At 37.1% G+C, this 22,881-nt stretch overlaps 1 protein-coding gene across 2 annotated transcripts in view; it reads right to left on the reverse strand.

Moving 5' to 3' along the window:
• The window catches only part of ACE2 (angiotensin I converting enzyme 2), a 48,555-nt gene extending 26,476 nt beyond the window's left edge, over positions 1 to 22,079 (reverse strand). Inside the window, exons 1-7 of one of the 2 annotated variants that reach the window (XM_032285963.1) lie at positions 21,727 to 22,079; positions 14,670 to 14,828; positions 11,232 to 11,325; positions 10,719 to 10,862; positions 8,389 to 8,501; positions 6,774 to 6,879; positions 4,170 to 4,267 (exon numbers count right to left, since the gene is read on the reverse strand). In XM_032285963.1, the coding sequence (XP_032141854.1) occupies positions 4,170 to 4,267; positions 6,774 to 6,879; positions 8,389 to 8,501; positions 10,719 to 10,862; positions 11,232 to 11,325; positions 14,670 to 14,828; positions 21,727 to 21,912 (900 nt within the window). In that variant the 5' untranslated portion in view covers positions 21,913 to 22,079. The remainder of the gene's footprint in view (positions 1 to 4,169; positions 4,268 to 6,773; positions 6,880 to 8,388; positions 8,502 to 10,718; positions 10,863 to 11,231; positions 11,326 to 14,669; positions 14,829 to 21,726) is intronic. The other variant, XM_032285964.1, reaches the window with a different exon arrangement.
• Positions 22,080 to 22,881: the final 802 nt, after the last annotated feature.

Here is a 22,881-nt window from a genome sequence, read left to right on the forward strand (position 1 = left end):
TTTTTTTTTTTTTTTTTTTTTTTTTGAGACGGAGTTTCCCTCTTGTTACCCAGGCTGGAGTGCAATGGCGCGATCTCGGCTCACCTCAACCTCCACCTCCTGGGTTCAGGCAATTCTCCTGCCTCAGCCTCCTGAGTAGCTGGGATTACAGGCACGCGCCACCATGCCCAGCTAATTTTTTGTAGTTTTAGTAGAGACGGGGTTTCACCGTGTTGACCAGGATGGTCTCGATCTCTTGACCTAAGCCTCCCAAAGTGCTGGGATTACAGGCATGAGCCACTGCGCCCGGCCCCATTTTTTGACTTTTTAATAGTAGCCACTCTGACTGGTGTAAGATGGTATTTCATTGAGGTTTTGATTTTCTTTTCTCTGATGATTTGCAAATATTTTCTTCCATTATGTAGATTGTTTACTCTATTGCTGATTTCTTTTGCTGTACAGCAGCTTTTTAGTTTAATTAGGTCTCACTTGTCAATTTTTGTTTCTGTTGTAATTGGTTTTGAGAGCTTATAAATTCCTTGTCTATGCCAATGTCCAGAAGAGTTTTTCCTAGGTTTTCTTCTGGGATTTTTATAGTTTGAGGTCTTGTATTTAGGTCTTTAATCCATCTTGAGTTTTTGTGTTTTTTTTTTTTTTTTAATATGGTGATTGGTAAGCCTCTAGTTTCATTCTTCTGCATCATACTTTTATTTGTCTTATAAAATTTCTTCAGATAATTGCACCATAATTTACTGTTTATGCATTGCTCAACCTTTGCTTGTTAATAGTTTTAAATCTGTAAGAAGCAATGCAATGAACATTTTAACATACATAACATACTCCTGGAAAAAGTCCACTGCAGAATAAAAAGTGAAGCTGCATAACCATATATGGCTAGCCAGTTTTCCCAGCACCATTTATTGAATAAGGAGTCCTTTCCCCATTGCTTATTTTTGTTGACTTTGTCAAAGATCAGATGGCTGTAAGTGTGTGGCTTTATTTCTGGGGTTCTCTACTCTGTTCCACTGGTCTATGTGTCTGTTTTTGTACTAGTACCATGCTGTTTTGGTTACTGTAGACTTGTAGTATAGTTAAAAGTTAATGTGATGCCCCTGGCTTTGTTATTTTGGCTTAGGATTGCTTTGGCAATTCGGGTTCTTTTTTTGGTTTGATATGGATTTTTGAATAGCTTTTATCAATTCTGTGAAAAATGATGATAACTTGATAAGAATAGCATTGAATCTGTAGATTGCATTGGACAGTATAGCCATTTTAACGATATTGATTCTTCCAATCCATGAGCATGGAATGGTTTTCCATTGGTCTGTGTCATCTATGATTTCTTTCAGCAGTTTTTTGTACTTCTCTTTGTAGAGATCTTTCACCTCCTTGATTAGATGTATTCCTAGATGTTTTAATTTTTGTGGCCATTGTAAATGAGATTGTGCTCTTGATTTGGCTCTCAGCTTAAACACTATTGGTATATATAGAAATGTTACTGATTTTTGTGCATTGACTTTTGTATCCTCATACCTCACTAAAGTCATTTATCATATCTAGGAGTCTTTAAAGTTTTCTAGGTAGAGTCGTATCATCAGCAAAGAGAGCGAATTGGACTTCCTCTTTTCTTATTTGGATGCTTTTTACTTCTTTCTCTTAAATGATTGCTCTGGGTAGAACTTCCAGTGCTATGTTCAGTAGAAGTGGTGAAAGTGGGCATCCTTATCTTTTCCAGTTCTCAAAGGGAATGGTTCTAGCTTTTGCCCATTCAGTATGATGTGGGTTTGTCATAGATGGCTCTTCCTATTTTGAAGTATGTTCCTTCAATGTCTAGTTTGTTGAGGATTTTTATTATGAAAAGATGTTAGATTTTATCAAATGCTTTTTCTGCATCTATTGAGATAATCATATGGTTTTTGCTTTTAATTCTATTTATGTGACAAATCATATTTGTGTATATTGAACCCACATTTCATTCCAGGAATAAAGCCTATTTTATTATGGTGAATTAACTTTTTGATGTGCTGCTATTTTCAGTTTGCTAGTATTTTACTGAGGATTTTTGTGTCTATATTCATCAAAGATATTGGCCTGTAGTTTTCAGTTTTCATTGTGTCTTTGCCAGATTTTGGCATCAGGATGATACTTGTCACATAGAAGAGTTAGGCAGCAAAACTTCCTCAATTTTTTGGAATAGTTTCAGTAGTATTAGTACCAGCTCTTCTTTACATGTCTGGTAGAATTCAGCTGTGAATCTATCTGGTCTGAGGCTCTTTTTTTGTTGGTACGTTTTTAAATCATTGATTCAATATCAGAAGTCATTATTGGTCTGTTCAGGGCTTCAATTTATTCCTGATTCAGTCTTGGGAGGTTGTGTGTTTCTAGGAATTTATCTGTTTTCCCTAGATTTCCTAGCCTGTGTGCATAGAGGTGTCCATAATAGTCTCTTAGGATCCTTTGTATTTCTGTGGGATTGGTTGCAATGTCACTTTTGTCATTTCTGATTGTGCTCATTTGGATCATTTCTCTTACTCTGTTAATCTAGCTAGAGGTCTTTCCATCTTGTTTATCCTTTTTAAAAAACTGACTTTTCATTTTGTTGATCCTTCGTATGATTTTTAGGTCTCAATTTCATTTAGGTCTGCCCTGATTTTAGTTATCTCTTTTTTTTCTAGCTTTGATATTAGTTTGTTCCTGTTTTTCTAGTTCCTTTTGGTGTAGTGTTAGATTATTAATTTGATATCTTTCTAGGTTCTTGATGTAGGCATTTAGCACTATAAACATTTCTCTTAACATTGCTCTTGCCACATCCCAGATATGTTGGTATGCTGTGTCTCTGTTTTCATTTGTTTCAAATAATTTTTTGATATCTTCCTTAATTTCATTGTTTACCCAAAAGTCATTCAGGAATAAGTTGTTTAGTTTCCTGGTTATTGCATGATTTTGGGAGTTCCTCTTGCTATTGATTTCTGTTTTTATTCTACTGTGGTCTGAGAATATGCATGGTATGATTTTAATGTTTTGAATTTATTGAGACTTGCTTTATGACTGAGCATGTTGCCAATCTTAGAGTATGTTCTGTGTTCAGATGAGAAGAATGTACATTTCATAGTTGTTGAGTGGAATATTCTATAGATGTCTCTTGGGTTCAATTGGTCAACTGTGAAGTTTAAGTCCAGAATTTCCAGAATTTCTTTGTTAGTTTTCTGCCCCAATGGTCTGTATAACACTGTCAGGGGGGTGATGAAGTCCCCCACTATTATTTTCTGGCTAAGTTTTTTCCTAGGTCTAAAAGTGCTATGTTTATGAATCTGGGCACTCCAATGCTGGGTGTACATATATTTAGAATAGTTAAGTCTTTTTGCTAAATTGCACCCTTTATCAACATGTAATCAACCTCTTTGTCCTTTTTTACTGTTGTTGGTTTAAATTCTGTTTTATCTGATACACGAATAGCAACCCCTGCTCTTTTTTGTGGTTTATTTGCATGATAGATTTTTCTGCATCCTTTTACTTTGAGCTCATGGGTGTCATTACACGTGAGATGGGTCTTGAAGACAGTAGAAAGTTATGTCTTCTTTTTCTTTCCAATTTGCCACTCTCTGTCTGTTAGGTGAAGTGTTCCTGTCATGCTGTTGTTAGCTGGTTGCTTTGTAGTCTCAACTGTATAGTTGCTTTATTGGGTCTGTGACCTATGTACTTACATGTGTTTTGAGGAACCCAGCACATTTAAATAATTAAACCAAAGTAGTAAGAAAGGTGTTGCTTAAACTTGTTTTAAAGATTATTGTAATATATTTAGCACTAATAATTTTTAAATATGCAAAAATCCCCTCATTATATTCTTGTTTTTACTATCCATAGAGATTACTGGCTGGTTACCTAGCAATGACAAACTTTGGAAAGAGTGATACCAACCAGTTGATAATTCCACATCTTACTGCTTAATGGAAAACTCAGGTAATCTCTATTTTAAATATCTTTCAATGAGATCAATACTACACCTGCAATTCAAGGTATCTGAGGTCATTGTAAACTGCTTTTCCATGAAAATATAGCTACATTAAAAAATAAATTTCAATTAGCTTAAGTTTTTTATTTACATGGTTTAAAAATAAAAATAGAAGGATGACATAAAAATAAATAAAGTTGAGAATTTAGATTTAGTTTTTAAGGGCTCTCTTTCCTACCTGTTTCACCATTTCATCAGTAACATCGATGTTTGGTTTCTGTCCAAAGGGAACTGTCAAAGAGTACAGATTTGTCCAAAATCTACCCCACATATCACCTATTTTTAAGAAAGAATCTGTTAGTATATAACAGAAACAACAGAAATATAGACATAATTTATTAAATTTATAGACTATCATTGATACTGTAAATTAGAAAGAGATTTCTATACTCCACCATCCATGGTACAAAATATCACAAATTAAGCTGTTAGTAATTCCTAGTGTTGGCTTCAAAAGAGATCATATAAAATCATCATTCAGGAACTTTACTCACTGGTAACCAAATTCCACTTTTATTCCTGTACTAGTGTACTTAACTTGGTGACTTTGTAAACATCAAACAAATGTTAAGTTGTACTCCAAGACCAGGGACCCTAAAAAAGAAGATGTATCTAGAAAAAGTCAACCTAATAGCAGGACCAGAATCCTGGTCCCAAAGAAATAGGGCAACAGACTTCATGAAGAGTACTCCTGTAATCTCAGCACTTTGCTGAGCTGAGGCAGGCAGACCACTTGAGATCAGGAGTTCGAGACCAGCCTGGCCAACAAGGTGAAGCCCCATCTCTACTAAAAATACAAAAAATATCCAGGCATAGTGGCTTGCGCCTGTAATCCCAGCTACTCAGGAGGCTGAGGCAGAAGAATAGCTTGAACCCAAGAGGCAGAGGTTGCAGTGAACTGAGATCAGCCACTGCACTCCAGCCTGGGCGACAGAGTGAGCCTCCATTTGAAAAAAAAAAAAAAAGTGCTCCATAAATTTATATTTTAAAAGATAAAATCTAATAGTGATACATGTGAAGTCCTATGCTTAAATTTGAAAGAAAAACCTGGCCAGGCGAGGTGGCTCATGCCTGTGATCCCAGCACTTTGGGAGGCCAAGGTGGGTGGATCACAAAGTCAAGAGATTGAGACTATCCTGGCCAACATGGTGAAACCCCATCTCTACTAAAAATACAAAAATTAGCCAGGGGCGGTGGCACGCGCCTGTGGTTCCAGCCACTTGGGAGGCTGAGGCGGAAGAATCGCTTGAACCCGGGAGGCAAAGGTTGCAGTGAGCCGAGATTGCGCCACTGCACTCCAGCCTGGCGACAGAGCAAGACTCCGTCTCAAAAAAAAAAAAGAAAAGAAAAACCTATCCATCTTAAAAACATATGTGTGACACCAGGCTAAAGCATAGTCCACATGTAAAAGACCAAAAGTGATGCAACAAACAGTATGACATGGCTTCTGAAGCATAAATGTGACCTTGAGCTAAATCAATAGAAGTACAGTGTCTAGAACAAAGGCAATCATGATACCATGTCTTTCTTTATGTTGGCCAAACCTCATCTGGAGTAACTGTTCGTCTCTGAGCATGATAAATTGAGGAGGGATATTGACAAAGTATAGCTCATCCAAAAGAGAGCAATTAGAAAAGTAAGGTTTTAAGGAATGGTTGATAATGTATAAGATATTTAACTTGACAAAAGAAAACAGTGTAAACATGATAATAGCAATAATAGTCACTAAAATGTATTGTGCCAGGTACTATGCTGTATCTTATATGATGGTTCTTGATGAATATCTGGAAAGTCATCTTGTAGAATAGGAATTGACATTCTGGGTAACCTCATAGCATGGAAATAGGACTAATGAATGGAAGGCATCAGAAGGGTGTTGCTTAAGTTCCACATAAGGTAGAACTGTGTTACATTGGTGCCATGTAGCGATAAATTAGTCTACATTGGAATGAAGAAATTATCCCATCACACCAGAAAGGGTTAAGCAGAAACTGAATTACTAAATAATGTTTGCCATTGACATTGTAGAAAGGATTTCCACATTACTTGAGTTAAGTCTCCATAGGTCCTTTCTTCGCATTCTCTCCTGACAGACAAGGTTTGGCTGTGGAGGAGATTAGCTTCCAGCAACTTAGCTTGACTACAGTAGAAATACTATGTATGCATAGCATGAAATTTTCAAATATTTATATTTTATTTGGCCTCAGCTGCTGTGGTTGGAGAGGGGAAGATGGCCACTTTCTTTCATTCTTCGCTCATATGATTCCAAGCCAAGTATTTTTCAGCAAGAGTAATTGGCAATTTCCCCAAATTATAATGAACTTAGAATGAACTTAGGAAGCTTTTGCCCAAGATATACCTTTCTGTTACCCCTGACCACACCCAGCCAATCAAGCTTTTTTGCTCTGACAATATGATACTAAAATCTCAAATTCCACCTTAAGAGCTTAGCCAACCAACTTAAATACTAAAAATTATTTTCCCCATTTCCAGTCTCATTTGAGCCTGGAACTCTTTCTCTAGTTATCTTAAGTAACCCCTTTATCCTTTGAATTGCAGCCAAAATAATAACTCTTTATATACAGAAAAGTAATACAGTAGAGAATTATTTAAAATAAACTTTTGGTTGAAGAAAATGCTTTCAAAATGTGATTTCTATCATGTTACTAACCACTTACAGATTTTTTCAAAAGTTTTATGTTAAGCCTCACTCAAAGAAGGCAATCTTATTGTTAGAAATAGCAAAGCGCCAAGTGCACAAAGAATTCATGGGGCTTCTTACCAAGCAAATGAGCAGGGAGGCATCCAGTTGGACTAATATAGGAAGGGTAGACATTCATCAACTTTGCCCTCACATAGGCATGAAGATGTTCATATAATGGTTTAATCTGAAAAGCGCAGGAAGAAAGTTTAAGACCAAGAGTAGGCAATTCTAATTTCCAATCTGCAACACTTTATTTAAAATAATAGGAGATTATTTTAAAAAGTAGAATTTCCCCAGATTAAAATTTTTTCTCTCAAATTTCTGGAGAATTTAAAAGCATTCCTTCTTCCTAGATATTGATGATAACTAGCTTCACTGCATAAATCAATAAACATACATGAAGAACACAGGTCCCAAAATAAAAGCAGATGCAAAACGTATATATTCATTTTTAAGATTGTTTTTACTTTTTTGTTTTTATTCTTTCTTTGTTTTTAATTTACATACTATAAAATTCACTCATTTTCAAGTGTGTAGTTTCATGAGTTTCCATAAATTAAAACTACTGTGAAACCATCACCACTATCTAGTTTTTCAACACTTCTATAACCACAAAAATTTCCTTGTGCCCATTTGTAGTCAATTCCACTCCTACCTCCAGCCACTCTGAGCATATCAGAGTCTGTTTATCCATTCACTAGTTGAAGGACAGCTGGGTTTCCAGTTTGGGGTTGTTATGAATATTGCTGCTATGAACATTTGTGTATATCTTTCTATGGATAAGAATATATGTTTTCATTTATTTCATATAGAAACTTAAGAGGCATATGGTAAGTGTGTGTTTAACTTTTTAAGAAATTGCCAAACTGTTTTCCGAGGTGACTGCCCCATTTTACATTTCTTCCAGCAGTGTAAGAGGGCTCCAGCATCTCCACATTCTCCCCAATACTTGGTATTGTCCGTCTTTATAATCATAGCTATTCTGGTGGGTGTGGAGTGGATTTTCATCATGGCTTTAATTTGCATTTCCCTAATAACTTTTTATTTGCTCATTTGCCATTTGTGTAATTTCTTTGATGATGTACTTATTCAAGTCTTCTGCTCATTTCATTTTTGGGGAATTGTTTGTCTTACTTCCATTTTTGATACCTCTGCCAAACTATGGCTGTGACAGAATAACTCACATCGGAAGTTTGAAAGTGTAGGTAAAGGGGAGGCATGGGGCCAAAATGAAGGGAAAACATCCATGGGACATTTCTGTTCATAAAACTCTCTCTTCCCTGTGAAGACTACCTTACTCAAGATAATAGTATCAATTTTTCTGAGGAAGAAAGCAAAGTCTATAGCTCTGCTAACACAGGAAGACAGTGCCAGCCCCAGGTAGCTCAATAAGATCATTACTACTTATAATTTAGAAGGCCATTTCTTCTTATAAATATTTCATTGTCATGGTCTTTCTATTGTTAATTAATGGTCAGTGACTGAAAGGAGGAGGAAAGCAGACAATTCTGAACATCTGTAGGGGGTGTTCCATTATTCTCTAAAATCTTTTCAAACTCTAATATTCCATTACTTTATGAGGCCTGGGAATGGCTGACCAATGTGTGAAGAACAAGCCAGAATGCCTGTAGTCACTGTCCCTTTTTCCAATACACTTCCCCTCAACTGTTTGTGTGTACAGTTCCTTGGTTACCTCTTCAAAGGTACGTTCCACATCTTCAATCAACTGGTTGCGGTAGTAGTCATAGCCATCTACCCCGTTTACTTCATAGTCTCCTCTCCAATAATCCCCATAATCTTCATAATCTGTATTTTTTTTAAGAGAAAGGGAAGAACATAAGGGAAAGAAAGAGAGAAAGCACAATATACATAGATTAGCCTTGCTGGGAGGTTAAAAGTAATGTAAAGACATCTCATTTTTACTGTGACAAACATCAACTCAAAGGGATGCAATCAAATAATAACATCTCTGTTTAAGCACTTGCTCTGCACCAAGAGTTTAAATGTGTTATTTTATTTAATAAGCATAAGAACTATATAAAATTGTAATTAGTATAACTTCCACTGTGCAGAGTAACAGCCTGTTTATTTTTAAATAAATTTTATTGTGTATATTTAAGGTGTACAACATGATGTTATGAGATACATATATAATAAAATGATTACTGTAGTAAAACAAATTAACGTATCCATCATTTCATATAGTTAAGCATTATCTTCCCATGGAAGTGCAGCTAAAATCTACTCATTTTGCAAAAATCCTGAATACAAAGCACTATTATTAACTATAGTCCTTATGTTGTACATTAGATTTTTAGACTTGTTCATCCTACATATCTGCTACTTCGTATCCTTTAACCCACTTCCTATATCCCACCCCCCTGCACCTCACCCCTGGTAATCACTGTTGCTCTTTCTCTGTATATTTTATTTTATTTTTTTAAAATCCACTTTTGAGTGAGATGATGCCACATTTTCCTTTTTATGTCTGGCTTATTTCACTGACTATAATGTCCTCTAGGTCTATCCATGCTGAGGCAAATGACAGCATCTCCTCTTTTTAAGACTGAATAATATTCCATTGCATACACATACCACAGTTTCTTTATCCATTCATCACTTGACAAACACTTGGGTTGTTTCCCTATCTTGGCTATTGTGAATAATGCTGCAATGAACATGGCAGTGTAGATATCCTTATGAAGTGGTAATTTCATCTAATTTAGGTATATACCCAGAAGAGGGATTGCTGGGTCATATGGTAATTCTATTTTTAATTTATTTAGGAACGCTATACTATTTTTCCATAACGGCTTCACCAGTTTATATTTCCACCAACAACCTGTGCTTAGAGTCGTTAAATCACTTGTCCAAGATCACACAGCTGGTAAGCGAAAGAAGCACACTCCTAGTCTCTTAACAGAGGATGTCTACTGTCTTGATACATCAGTTTATATCTTTAGCTTTAAAATATGTAACTGGATCTCTAAGTTTTTAAATTATCCTTTTGTTCAGGGTCTTGTAATTTTTAGATCAGACCCAGCTCATCTTAGACTTTGCCACAGGGGAGCTATGTTTGCAAATTATACGTATCAATAGCATGATTCTATGTGCTTCCTTTAGTATCTCACCATCAGGAAACACAAGCTTATGTTAGAATATTAGCTAATAAAGTTTGTAAACATAATTTAATAATTTTTATTTTTGCATTCACATTGGCAATTGATGATTGGGAAGATGAGAAGAGAAACAAATATTTGGATGAAAGGACATCCAGGATATTGTTTTTAAAATGGTGACAAGCAATTGTCTCCAGCTTGCCTAAGTCTTAAGAATATTGAATTTAAGTGGCAGTGGAAGAAATTTTAAAACAACAAATGGGGAAAAAAGTCTTCCTTATTCAACCTCAGCAGGCAGTGAATCATCAAAACACAATGTCAATCATGATACCATGACTTCAGCTCATTATTCTGGGAGGAGAATAAGTTAAGAGACATGGAAATTCCTTCCTATGTTAAGATTTTTATGACCACATAATTTGAGATATATACTGCAGAAAATAATACGTTTTCAGCCTAATCTGACTTTTTGTCTTTCTGGGGCATCACCCTAAGGTAGACACACAAATGACCTTTGAAAGTGAACTGTGGGGGCTTTAGACAAAAGACAGTGACTCTGTCTCTCATCATGAGAAATGGGATCCCCTCTTAATCCCCAGACTCCCTCAGGAGCCTTTATGGGCCTGAGATTTTCCTGGATTACTTATAATTCATAATTCCTGGATAATTTATTTTAGGCCTTATAGTTGAGTCTCATTCTTGAGCTTCTTGAATAGTAGAATGCCAGTGCACCTTTTCTTTTTCCTCAGTAATTTCTTTTCAAAACAGGTAATCTGAATTGTTCAGGAGATGATTGTTAATTGAGGGGTATCCCTGATATCAAAGGGCAGGCTTGGAAATGCAGGAGAAATAGCCCCGCGGCCACACAGAGAGCTTCAGGACCTCTACAGATCAGCAAACTTACGATTTGCTCTTGCCATTTCATTTTTCAAGACCACATACTCTTCATATAATGGCCTCAGCTGCTTGCCGACCTCAGATCTCCAGCCTTCCCAAGCCCAGAGCCTCTCATTGTAGTCTGTACTCTTTGCCATTATTTCATTCAAACCTGTTATCCCAAAGCACCCAAAGAGAAGAAAAGATGCATTTGTAAAACTTTTATTTGTAAACAACTACACTAACTTTAAAGAATTAAAAGTAAGGTTGGCAGACATTAGGTCATAAAGTGATTAAATAAAATCTCATGATTTATTCATTTCCTTGCCCTTATAGTTCCAAAATATGTCTGCAAAGGAAATAAACCACTGAAATAACTATTATTAACTTGATTAAATTAAGTAAATGTGATAAAAATTTACAAAGAAGTTTTACTAAAAGTTAAAAGAGCATCTATGTGTTGAAACACATATTTGCAATCATTTTTAAAACTTGGGAGAAGAGTGAATTTCATAATCACTACTCAAAATTAGTAGCCCACCTGGTTCAAGTAATAAGCATTCTTGTGGATAATTTGGGTTACAAACTTTTCCAGTACTGTAGATGGTGCTCATTGTATTTATAATTGTGTTCAACTGCAAATTAAAGATAATAAAGAATGTTAACAATGGAAATTTTGCTGAAGGGAATGCTAATATAAAGATATCCTTTGGCCACATGATTTTTTGATTCCTCAAAATACAGCAATTTACTTCTTTGCCATGTATCTTTCTGTATGTAGAGAAGGAATAGCCTAGTTAAGTTTCCCCACTGTCAACTAGCACAAAGTGCTATAAGCACATAATAAATATCTGTGGAGTAACTGAAATAACCAGATCTACCAAAACCCAAAGAATTTTTCTTATCTACACATACGCAGAGAAGTGCATTTTCTTCATTCAGCATTTATTGAAACTGTAATATGTCCTACACTTTGACAATTTGGAAATGAACAAGTCAAAGACCACAAGGTCATAGGACAATGAGGCAGCCATGAAATCAATAACATTAATATGTAACAGAATGACAAGTGCTATAACTGTCACCAAAAAGTGATGCAATAGTATAGAAGCAGGGAGAAATTAATAACTAATAACCTGGAGATTCAATAATGGGTCCAAAGAGGAGGAAACATAGAGCTGTGTCTTGGAGAAGAAGTAGGCATTGGTCATGTAGAGAAGGGAGGTAGAAAGCAGAGCCTAAAAAATGAAAGGAGGTTGGAAAAGACAAAGCATTCCCAGGGAACGGTGAGATGTTAAATGAAACTGGAGCAATGGTGCTCATTAGGGAAAATAAAAGACATGAGAATGGAGAGATAAGCAGGGGCCAGATCATGAGGGACCATCTATGCCATACTAAAGTGTTTAAACTTTACCCTGTAGGTAAAGTGAAGGTGACAGAGTGAAGCAGTGCTACTCCAGGTGTAATCTGTGGAACACTGCACATGAGCAAATAGTTTGCTTCCATTCTGTGATAAGTACAGGAATTAAGAGAATAAATGTTTATAAACTTTTGAAAACAATTTGCCATTTCCATGACATCTAAGCATGTAATTGATGAACTTAACCAAGTATTCATCTGCAATGGATTGGAAATAAAGGAGGGAGAAAGGAAAGAAGGGAGGGAAAGAGAAGGAGGGACGGAGGAAGAAAAGGAAGGAAGATAGGAAGGAAGGAAGGAAGAAAGGAAGGAAGGAAGGGAGGGAGGGAGGGAGAGAGGGAGGAAGGAAGGAAGGAAATGGTTCTCTCCATCAGATTGATTTAAGAAGCACTTGATTGAAGGATCTGTTTCTCCTATTTCCCTTGGGCTCGGCCTTGAGAGTCATCCTAAAACATAAAATAGATCCTATGCTTAAAACTTCCACAAGATTCCGTTGTCCAAAAGAATAAACCTAAATCCCTTACCATGGCACAAAATCCCTCATGGTCTCTCTCTACCTCTTCTTCAATCTCCACTGCTTCCACTCCATTGAATCTAAGCACCCTTGAGTCCCTTCTCTTACCAAACACTTTAAGCTCTTACATGCATTTCAGTGGTTTTCAGTCCTGGCTGTACATTAGAATTATCTGGAGATTTTTAAAAAATAGAATTTTCAGGTTCTATCTAAGCTAGACCAGGCTGTTTATATGTGAATGGGCAAGATTTCTCATAGTGTCCTTGTGGGAGGAAAAAAATGGAGAAACATAGAATGGATAAGGTACAGTAGATTGATAATTAGTTGAACAATTGGACCTAAAGAATGCAGAAAAATAAATGTTAACTTGTAGAAAGATACATTTCACATGGCTTTATCTTTGCCCTTTTGATGCACTTATATATATATATACATATATATATATATGTATATATATATTATTGCGTTTTAGGTTTTGGGGTACATGTGAAGAACATGCAAGATAGTTGCATAGGTACATACATGGCAATGTGGTTTTCTGCATTCCTCCCCATCACCTATATCTGACATTTCTTCCCATTTTATCCCTCCCCTACTCCCTACCCTCCGCTGTGCCTCCCCTAGTTGCCCCCAACGGACCTCAGTGTGTGATGCTCCCCTCCCTGTGTCCATGTGTTCTCACTGTTCAACACCTGCCTATGAGTGAGAACATACGGTGTTTGATTTTCTGTTCTTGTGTCAGTTTGCTGAGAATGATGGTTTCCACATTCATCCACGTCCTTACAAAGGACACGAACTCATCGTTTTTTATGGCTGCATAGTATTCCATGGTGTATATGTGCCACATTTTCCCTGTCCAGTCTATCATCGATGGGCATTTGGGTTGGTTTCAAGTTTTTGCTATTGTAAACAGTGCTGCAATGAACATTCGTGTGCATGTGTCCTTATAGTACAACGATTTATAATCCTTTGGATATATACCCAGGAATGGGATTGCTGGGTCAAATGGAATTTCTATTTCTAGGTCCTTGAGGAATCGCCACACTGTCTTCCACAATGGTTGAACTAATTCACACTCCCACCAACAGTGTAAAAGTGTTCCTATTTCTCCACATCCTCTCCAGCATCTGCTGTCTCCAAATTTTTTAATGATCACCATTCTAACTGGCGTGAGATGGTATCTCAATGTATGATGCACTTTTATTTTTATATACACAGATTAGAACATACAAAGTTCCAGAGGACAAGCAACTGAGAAAGAAGAATTTCTTTTTAAATAGCTAGATATTTTAGATTAAAAGTATTTCAATAGGCTATATTGGGGTCTGCAAACTATGTTCTGCAGACCAAATCCTGTCTGCTGCCTGTTTTTGTAAAGTTTTACTTGAATACAGACATACTCGTTCATTTACATATTAGCTATTGCTGATTTCCTGATACAACAGCACAGCTGACTACTTGCAACACAGACAATGTGGCCCACAAAACCTAAAATATTTACTATTATCTGTTTCTTTACAGAAAAAAAAGTTTGCTGTTGACATTGTGGACAAAATCATTCTTTGTTGTTGGGGGTCATCCCACGCATTGTGAAATGTTCTACAGCATCCCTACCCACTAGATGTCAATAGTATCCCCCAGTTGTGGCAACCAAAAGTGTCTCCAGACATTGTCAAATATCCCCAGAGGACTAAATCACCCCCAGCTGAGAACCACTGGCATAAACTAACTATTCTTGAGGCTACCTGATCCTTCAAGAAGGTGACCTAACACAAGGGGGTGTCCATACACACCACAGTGCTAGGGACAATCTCAGTTTAACTCTGTGTTTGAATATAATTATTACTAGTGTCTTTCACTCTCAAAAATATTCCCGTTTGAATAATAAATTATATGGTCACCTTATGTAGGCATAGAGAGAGCTTTTTGTAATGTCAGCATTACTATCTTTGCAAATAAAGGAAGCTGCTGTGGGTGATATTGATGTTTAATATTTCCCAAATATTTCAACTCTTGGGATCAATGCTAAAATGTTCACAAACGTACCCGTTTGCTCTTGTCTTCTGAGAGCACTGAAGATCCATTCTGCTGAAGAGCCTGCAACTGAAGCTTGACTGTGAGATTCTGAATTTCTTTTAGTGGATACGTTTGGGCAAGTTTGGACTGTTCTTTGAAAAAGGCAGACCATTTCTCCCCAGCAACATTCTGAAATGGCATAAAAGAAAATTAAAGTTGGAATGGCACTGCTTGATCAAAGAGAACAGAAGATATAGTCCAAAGAATATCGGGTGAAACATTTAATATTTCTTGAGTGATTTAGTCCTCTACTCTGCTGAAGGTCAGTGTTTAGTTTAAGAGTGACCAGGCTACTTTTGACCACTCTCACTGGCCTGTTGCCTGGTTTTCCCAAGGGTTCTGTCCCCAGAACTGGAAGTGAATTCTCACAGATAATCCACATTGTGGGCCCCTGGAATTTTTAGCCTTAGTGCTGTGACGTGGGTGAGTTGGCCAAAAATCGAAAGACGAGTGCTTTTAAAAGAGAATCCAGTAGAGCCCAGAGTGTACATAATGGGAATACAGCCCCCTAATAACAATGGGAACCATAAGAAATGAGAACCAGTTCATAGTAACTTCCTACCTGCCATGACATAGCCCAAGGATTTTGATCTTCAGTTAGAATTCCCAAAGAAGGCTTCCCAGAAAATGGCCATTGGTAGCCATGGTGGTTTTCTACCAGCAAAAGAAATCATCAAGCAGGTGATGATGCCAGGACACATTTCCCCTCCCCCCCATCTTGAACATCAGTTGGAAAGTGGACTTCTCCACACTACTCTAGTGTAGTCTTTTCTCAATGTACAAATTCATTTCCATTTACTAAAGACCAAAGTGAGCAACTACTTGGTATACTGTACTGCTATAGACCATACAAAAGAGATAGCATGTAAGGAAAGTAAGAGTTCCACTCCTGGACTCAAATACCTTAGCCTCTCTGAGTCACAGTTGTTTTATCCGCAAAATGAAAGTAATAATAGGACTTACCTCAAAGGACTGTTGTAAGGATTAGAAGAATTAACAAAAAATGAAATGCTTACAAGGGTGCCTAAAATATCCCAATCATTCAACAAATGTTAGTTATTTTATTATTTGTTATTTATTATTATTTTATTATTTATTTGATATTTTATTATGTATAGGGAAAAGTACCTTGTCCTTACATTGCTTTCAATTTTATCAGACAGATAAGATATACATTATAAATGTTTCATTAATGAAACATGAGAGTATATAATAATATATAAATTATGAGTGGGCCAAGCAGTTTCTGTTGCAAGAAAGAAGAAATGCATGTAGGTGACTATGTTTGGCCAAGCCCTCATGCAGAAGTTGCAACATAAGACAGACCTTAAACTAGGTAGGAGTTGGATGAGTAGAGAATATTTTGAAAAATAATTTACCTCATTTAATTTTCTCAATTAACACTATGAGGTAGAAAATCACTCTCTCTCTCCTTTTTTATACATACAGAAAGTGGCTCAGAGAAATAAACAGTGGAGCTGGCAATCAGCCACCAGCATCTGATCCTCGCCCTGTGGCAGACAGACTCTAAGAATGCTCCCATGATCCCTGCCTTTGGTGGTCACACCTTGTGTGATCCCTTCCCCATAAGTATGAGCAGATCTGTGATTTACTTCCAATCAGTAGCATACAACACAGGTGACAGGGTGTTCATGTTTCTGTTATATAAGATTTTAACTTCGATCTTCATAGAAGACTCTCTCCTTTGCTGACTTGCAGCAAGACGCCATGTTGTGAGCTAGCCTATGGAAAGGGCTACATGGCAAATAATTAAAAATGGCCTTTGACCAACTGCATTAGCTTGGAAGTAGATTCATCCCCAGTCAAGCCTCAGAAGAGACCACAGCTCTAGCCAGCGCCTTGAATGCAACCATATGAGACTTAGAAACAGAAGATCCAGCTGAACCATGCCTAGACTCCTAGCCCACAGATACTGTGGGATAATAAATGTGTATTGTTTTAATCTGCTAAGCTTGTGGTAACTTTTTGCACAATAGATAGCTTGTACAGCTCCCACAGGCAGAAGTTCAGGCATGATTGCATTTTACAAACCAAGGAATTTCACTTTTACCCTCTGAGAATTAGGCAGTCACTGAAGGTTTTGAGTACGCATGTGACATGATGGAAATGGGGCACGGAAGTGGCAGTAATGAGCCACACAAGACATAAAGAAAATAGTGGCAGTGAAGATGGAAAATAGGCTGTTTGTGGTGGTTCATGCCTGTAATCCCAGCAACTTTGGGAGGCTGAGGTGGGAAGATTGCTCGAGCCCAGGAGTTTGAGACAAGCCTGGGCAACATGGCGAGACGCCATCTCTGCAAAAAATACAAAAATTAACTAGGTGTGGTGGCTCTCACCTGTAGTCCCAGCTACTCATGAGGCTGAGGTGGGAAGATTGCCTGAGCCTGGGGAGGTTGAGGCACAGTAAGCAATGATTGTGCCACTGTACTCCAGCTTGAATGGCAGAGTGAGTCTCTGTCTCAAAAAAAAAAAAAAGGAAAGTAATTTCTTTCTTTACTGAACACTCACAACCTCTCAGAAACCGCTTTTGATTAATCTTCAAAACAACCTTGTGAGGGAGTTGTTATTGTCTCAGCTTTACAAATAAGGGAAATGAGGCACACAGCTGATAAGTAACTTTCCCTAGCTCACACAGCTAGAAATTAGAAGAACCAGGGCATCAACCCAGATGTGTTTACTTCTAAAGCTAATGCTCTGAACTATTTTCCTATAGATTGTGTTTGACACATTCTAGTCTTCTCTCTAACATGCAGGAGTGGGAAGAAGTGAGCTATGGGAAGAGGAGTTTGGTCTGCAGCACAGACTCATCTATGCAACCTACCTGACACACTTCTCAATCCCTACCCATCTTCACCCAATCCAGATGATTTACTGTGAAGCAAAATTTCTGGTAAAACTTTCATACCAAATCATAGGAATAATTTTACTCTCAATCTACAGGAAATAACTCATAATCTCCCAAAGGCCTAAGTCTTAGAACACTGTCATAGTACATGTGGGAACTTTAAGGTTATCTGGTTTTATTTTATTTATCACTACCATCCTACACATGTTATAATTATATCACCAAAAAAAAAATCACTTTATGTTGCTTTGCATTTTGGCCCCTAAGGATATATTATTCCTTGCCAAGCTATTCTTTTAATATTATTTACAATTTATTACAATTTATTCCATATCTTTAGCCTACAGCTCCCAAGCCTAAAGAAAACAGACAGCATAGCAGTTATGCAAAGAATCAGTTCATTCATACCTATCAGATTATTTAGTGGTCAATAGCTATATGTAGGCTGAATTATGAAAGAAATGAAACATATATAGAAGCTTATATAGCCCCAGGCTTGAAAGGAACCATTACAGATAAAATTCGTGGCATTCCACACTATCTCCTGCCAAAGGCAGAAGAGAAGCAACTAAAACTGCAACAGTTTCTGTAGCCATACAGGGAGATTTGGGAGTAAGGCACACATTGTTCGAGATAATCACAAGAAATTAAAACATTCTTTAAACCCCATCTATAACTGTAATGGATACCATATTCCCAACCTGTGAGAGATCTTTTGTAATTTCAAGGACTGTATGTGTAAAATCCTAAACTATATTTTAAAACGTTCAAAAAGATACTCTGCTCTTTTTGGCCCTAACTATATGCATAAATTAGGTATACGATTTCTTAAGCCATAGGTCTGGTGGTCTCTACCCAACTTGTGATAATGGTATTTAAACTATTAAAATCCTTTTGTGATAAGTTGTTCGAGACTTAAAGTATTGACAACTTGTTTTCTCTTTTTCTATAGCTCACTATTGCCTAAACCAGGCTATATACTTTTAGTAACCTCTAAACAACTTCTTCCCTTGTAGGTGTGAGAGTTCCATGAAGATAGAAAATGAAAAACTGAATGGAATCTTTAGCATCTATCCAGTACGTTGGAGCCCAAAACTCTCCCAGGAAAACCTTCACCCTTGGCCCCCATATGCCAGCCCAGTTTCCAGATAGAGCTGTCAAAACTGCATTTGGTTCAAAGACAAAAGCTGCCTTGGTTACTTTCTAAATATACCCGGGTACTTGCATATTAAAACACACACACGCGCGCACACACACACACACACATTCCATTTAACAAACTAAGTAATGTAAATTTTAAGAATGTGAATTCCATAACTCAAGTTTGGGATTTAAGAAATTATTTTTTTCTTTATTTGAGATGGGAGATTTAATATTTTAACATTTAAAATTTTTAATATGTATGAACATTTTTATTTTTTCTGAATTTTATCTCATGGGGAAAAAAAGTGCTCGCCCCTGAATTTTATTCTATGTGCTGCACAGTGATCTTCCCCGACTCTTGTACCTATAGGAAGGTGTTCATGTGTATTTAGGGGCATAGGACAGACTCATTAGAGACAGGGATGAAGTTTCCTTGGCTATATACAGAATAGCAGTTTAAAATTAACTCATGCTCTGCTCTGAGTTCACTATGACACTATCTCTGGAGACATAAATAGGTCCAGAAATGGGGCATGCCCAAGGACCCTAGGGGTCCTGGCAGCAGGGGCAGAAGATGTTCTAGAGAACACAAAAAGAGTAAGTGTGGTAGGTGAGATGCAATGGCTCATGCCTGTCATCCCAGCACTTTGGGAGGCTGACTCAAGAAGATCGCTTGAGCCCAGGAGTTCAAGACCAGCCTGGGTGACAAAGTGAGATCTCGTCTCTACAAAAAAATTTTTTTAATGAGGAGGGAAGATCATTTGAGCCCAGGAGGTCAGACTGCAATGAATCACAATCATGCCACCACATTTCAGCCTGGGCAACAGAGTGAGACCCTGCTTCAAATATATATATATATATATATATATATATATATATATATATATATATATATACATGCCTCATGCTCTCTCTTCATGGCTTCTGAAAACTCACCAAGAAATATCTACAGTGTCCTTGCTTTTGTTTTCTAGCCAGGAATTGCTTGATCCCGAAAGTCTTGTAAGAAGACATGATGAGAAATGGAGTCAACCACACATACCACAATGGCAGAGAAAGGGAGACAGCTTTGGAAACCTGTTTTTACCAAGCTTTTTTTTCCTTATCTTTATCTGATGGACCTCTCTACACTACATTGGCAGCTTTATGACACTATGCTGATCAAGTTTTGATGACTTCTATTATTTTGAGGTATATTCTCACAGCTTAACATAAGGATCACCACATTAGATCAGATCCATAGGCTGACAAAAATAGTCTGACTTCTGCAAGTTACACCATAGGACAATACGGGAAGGGTAGATTATCCTCAATCATGTCGCTCTGATAGAATATGAACATACACATGTCATGCAGCCCAAATTTCCCTTCCTGCATCCGTTCTTAATTGCTACACTAATATTACTTAACAAACAACTTTGTTTTTTATTATATAATACTACATAACAAGCAACTTTGTTATGTAGTACTACATAACAAAAGGTATTTGTTTTGTACTAAATAACAAATAACAAACCTCAGTGGCTTAAGTGGTTATTGGAGAAACAATATTTTGGGTGGCAAAACTATGCTTTTGTTACAGTGCGAATCGTTTTTCCAAATACTTGTCTGTGTATTAATGAGCTGCCAAAAATCTACTTCATGGCATATTATAAATATTTATTTTATGGAAGAATGTTTTTCAGATTTTGCAAGCCTTCTTTGAGGTAAAAAGCCTATCACAAAAACCAAGATTAGAAGTACTAAGTGGCCTTAGAAATATTAATGGTAATTTCTTTCTATCTCTCTTTCTTTTTTCTTTTGAGACAGGGTCTCGCTCTGTTTCCCAGGCAGTGGCACAATTTCAGCTCAGTACAACTCCTGCCTCCTGGACTCAAGTAATCTTCCTGCCTCATCCTCCCCAGTAGCTGGGACTACAGGTATACACCAACACGCGCAACTAATTTTTGCATTTTTTGTAGAGACAGGGTTTTGCTATGTGGAGTTTGTTGCCCAGGCTGGTCTCGAACTCCTGAGCTCAAACGATTCACCCACCTCGGCCTCTCAAAGTTCCAGAATTACAGGCGTGAGCCACCGCACCTAGCCAGTAATTTCAAGTATTTACTTATTTTCAGTTAACAGTGCATTATTGATCAGCAAATGTTCAACACTGGGGATTACAGAGGAAGTTATTTACTCTAAGAAGTTCATTCATCGTTAACCCCAAAAAAGATAAAATTGATCATCAGAAAGTCTCATTAAAATAAATCTACACTGTGTTTAATTTAGTGAGTCAGTGCATATAATCTTTTCTTAAATAAAGTTGTCTGATTTCTCAGCACTTAAATATGGAAGGATACTGTTTTGGGATCTGTGAGAGAAGAAATTGCTAAATCCTTGCACTTGTTAAACAAAGCGTCTGGCTTTCCCAGAACATTCTGATATTTGTCAGAACTGGTTTAATCACAGTTTTTGTTGTTTGTTTTTGTTTATGTTTATGTTTTGGAAGGATCTGCCTGGATTCTGTGACCTTTAGGAGTCCCTTGGAGCTCTGTGACAAAGACGAAAGGAATTCCCAAGTCCAGCCTTACCCGAGCCCTGATTAGCTTAATTACTAGTTAGTTCTTTCACTAAGCCTCCAGTTGCATTTTTCAGTTGATATATCACGTGTAGAGAATCTTTAGATATTCCTGATGACATTGTAGGCTAAAAGAAAATATTAACTCAATAACTGATGGCATTTCCATGAAATGCCTTGAAATCCTGACTGTGATGAGAATTATGGTGGTAACTCTATAAAGAATATCCACTTGTTTCCAAGCATCTGGATTGAGACCAGTGAATTATTTCGTAACAATTTCCCGAATGAACCCCAAGGTCAATAAAGTTTAGTTATCTGGGTCTCCAGAATCAGAGCTATGGAGGCAAACATCCAACTCACAACTCAGAGCATTTCTTTGATTTCCCTTTACAGTTTCATGAGCGGTAATCTAATCTTTAAAAAGCAACAAATAGCCCTATAGAGCCATGAGAACTCACCATGTTTTGAACATTCTCTTCGGTAATGTTGGTGTTATAATTCCAAGAAGCAAGTGAATTTTCATGGAACAGGTCTTCAGCTTCATGGTTAAACTTGTCCAAAAATGTCTTGGCCTGTTCCTCTACGGTAGACTGAGCAGCAGTTACAGCAACAAGGCTGAGAAGGAGCCAGAAAGAGCCTGACATCGTCCCCTGTCAGCCAAGATCACATCCACTGAGTGACTTTCCCTAGACTAAAACCTCCTTATGAGATTTTCTCTCTTATCAGCCTTTGAACTTGGGTTGGGCACTGAGCAGGAAGGACCAAAAAAAGAAAAGAAGAAGAACACAGTAAACAATCTTCTGAACCAATATAAAGTTCATCCTGGAGAAGACAGATATGTAACAGATTTTAGAATAATTTTTTAAAGTAAATAAAATAAGAAAAAGGTTATTCTTTAATTCTAAAGAACCTTAGCTCTCCTGTCACTTTATGGCCAAATCAAAACCGGTACTTTCGGTTAATATTTTCCTAGAAAGCTGTTAAAGATACACAGAAAATGTTATAATTTTACAATTACCAAAGAAGTCTAAAATTAGAGATCATGAAGATAATGTTGGTGTTTGTATGGTTTTCAGACAATTTCATAAATAGTCAGTTATCTCTCATTTATTTTTATTTCAAGGTCATATTCACAGAAACTCTCTACTTAGATAACATTTTCCCTTCCAAATACATGACTTTGCCCTTGTCTTTATGGAATTCATATTTCTGATCAGTTTTAATTTCCAAGGCCACTTTTTAAAAATTATGACTACTCTCCACTCCACAGGTCTGCTCTCCTAATCTGCCTTTGCAAAACTTAAAAAGGCTCATTTCATTTCTCACACTGGTTCTGCGCCTGACTTCTTTGAGTGCCTCCTTCTCTTTCACTTACCTATTCAAAACTCAGTCAAGGTCACGTGGATGTAAGAAAGCCTCCATATGGTATGAAATCCAAAGAGTGTCTATGTCAACTCCTGGTGCTCTGTAGCGATGGGATCACAACAACATAGAATTCAAAGAGATTTTAGTGATTATCTTGTCAAATCTCAGAAGTGAGCTCAATGTCGTCATTACCAAGGTGTATGTATCAGTGCCACAGATCAAAGAGAGGAGCACTTTAAATTGCAGCG

Source organism: Sapajus apella, unplaced genomic scaffold (genome assembly GCF_009761245.1).
Source record: "Sapajus apella isolate SASKATOON/1434 unplaced genomic scaffold, GSC_monkey_1.0 scaffold17, whole genome shotgun sequence".
NCBI lineage: Eukaryota > Metazoa > Chordata > Mammalia > Primates > Cebidae > Sapajus > Sapajus apella.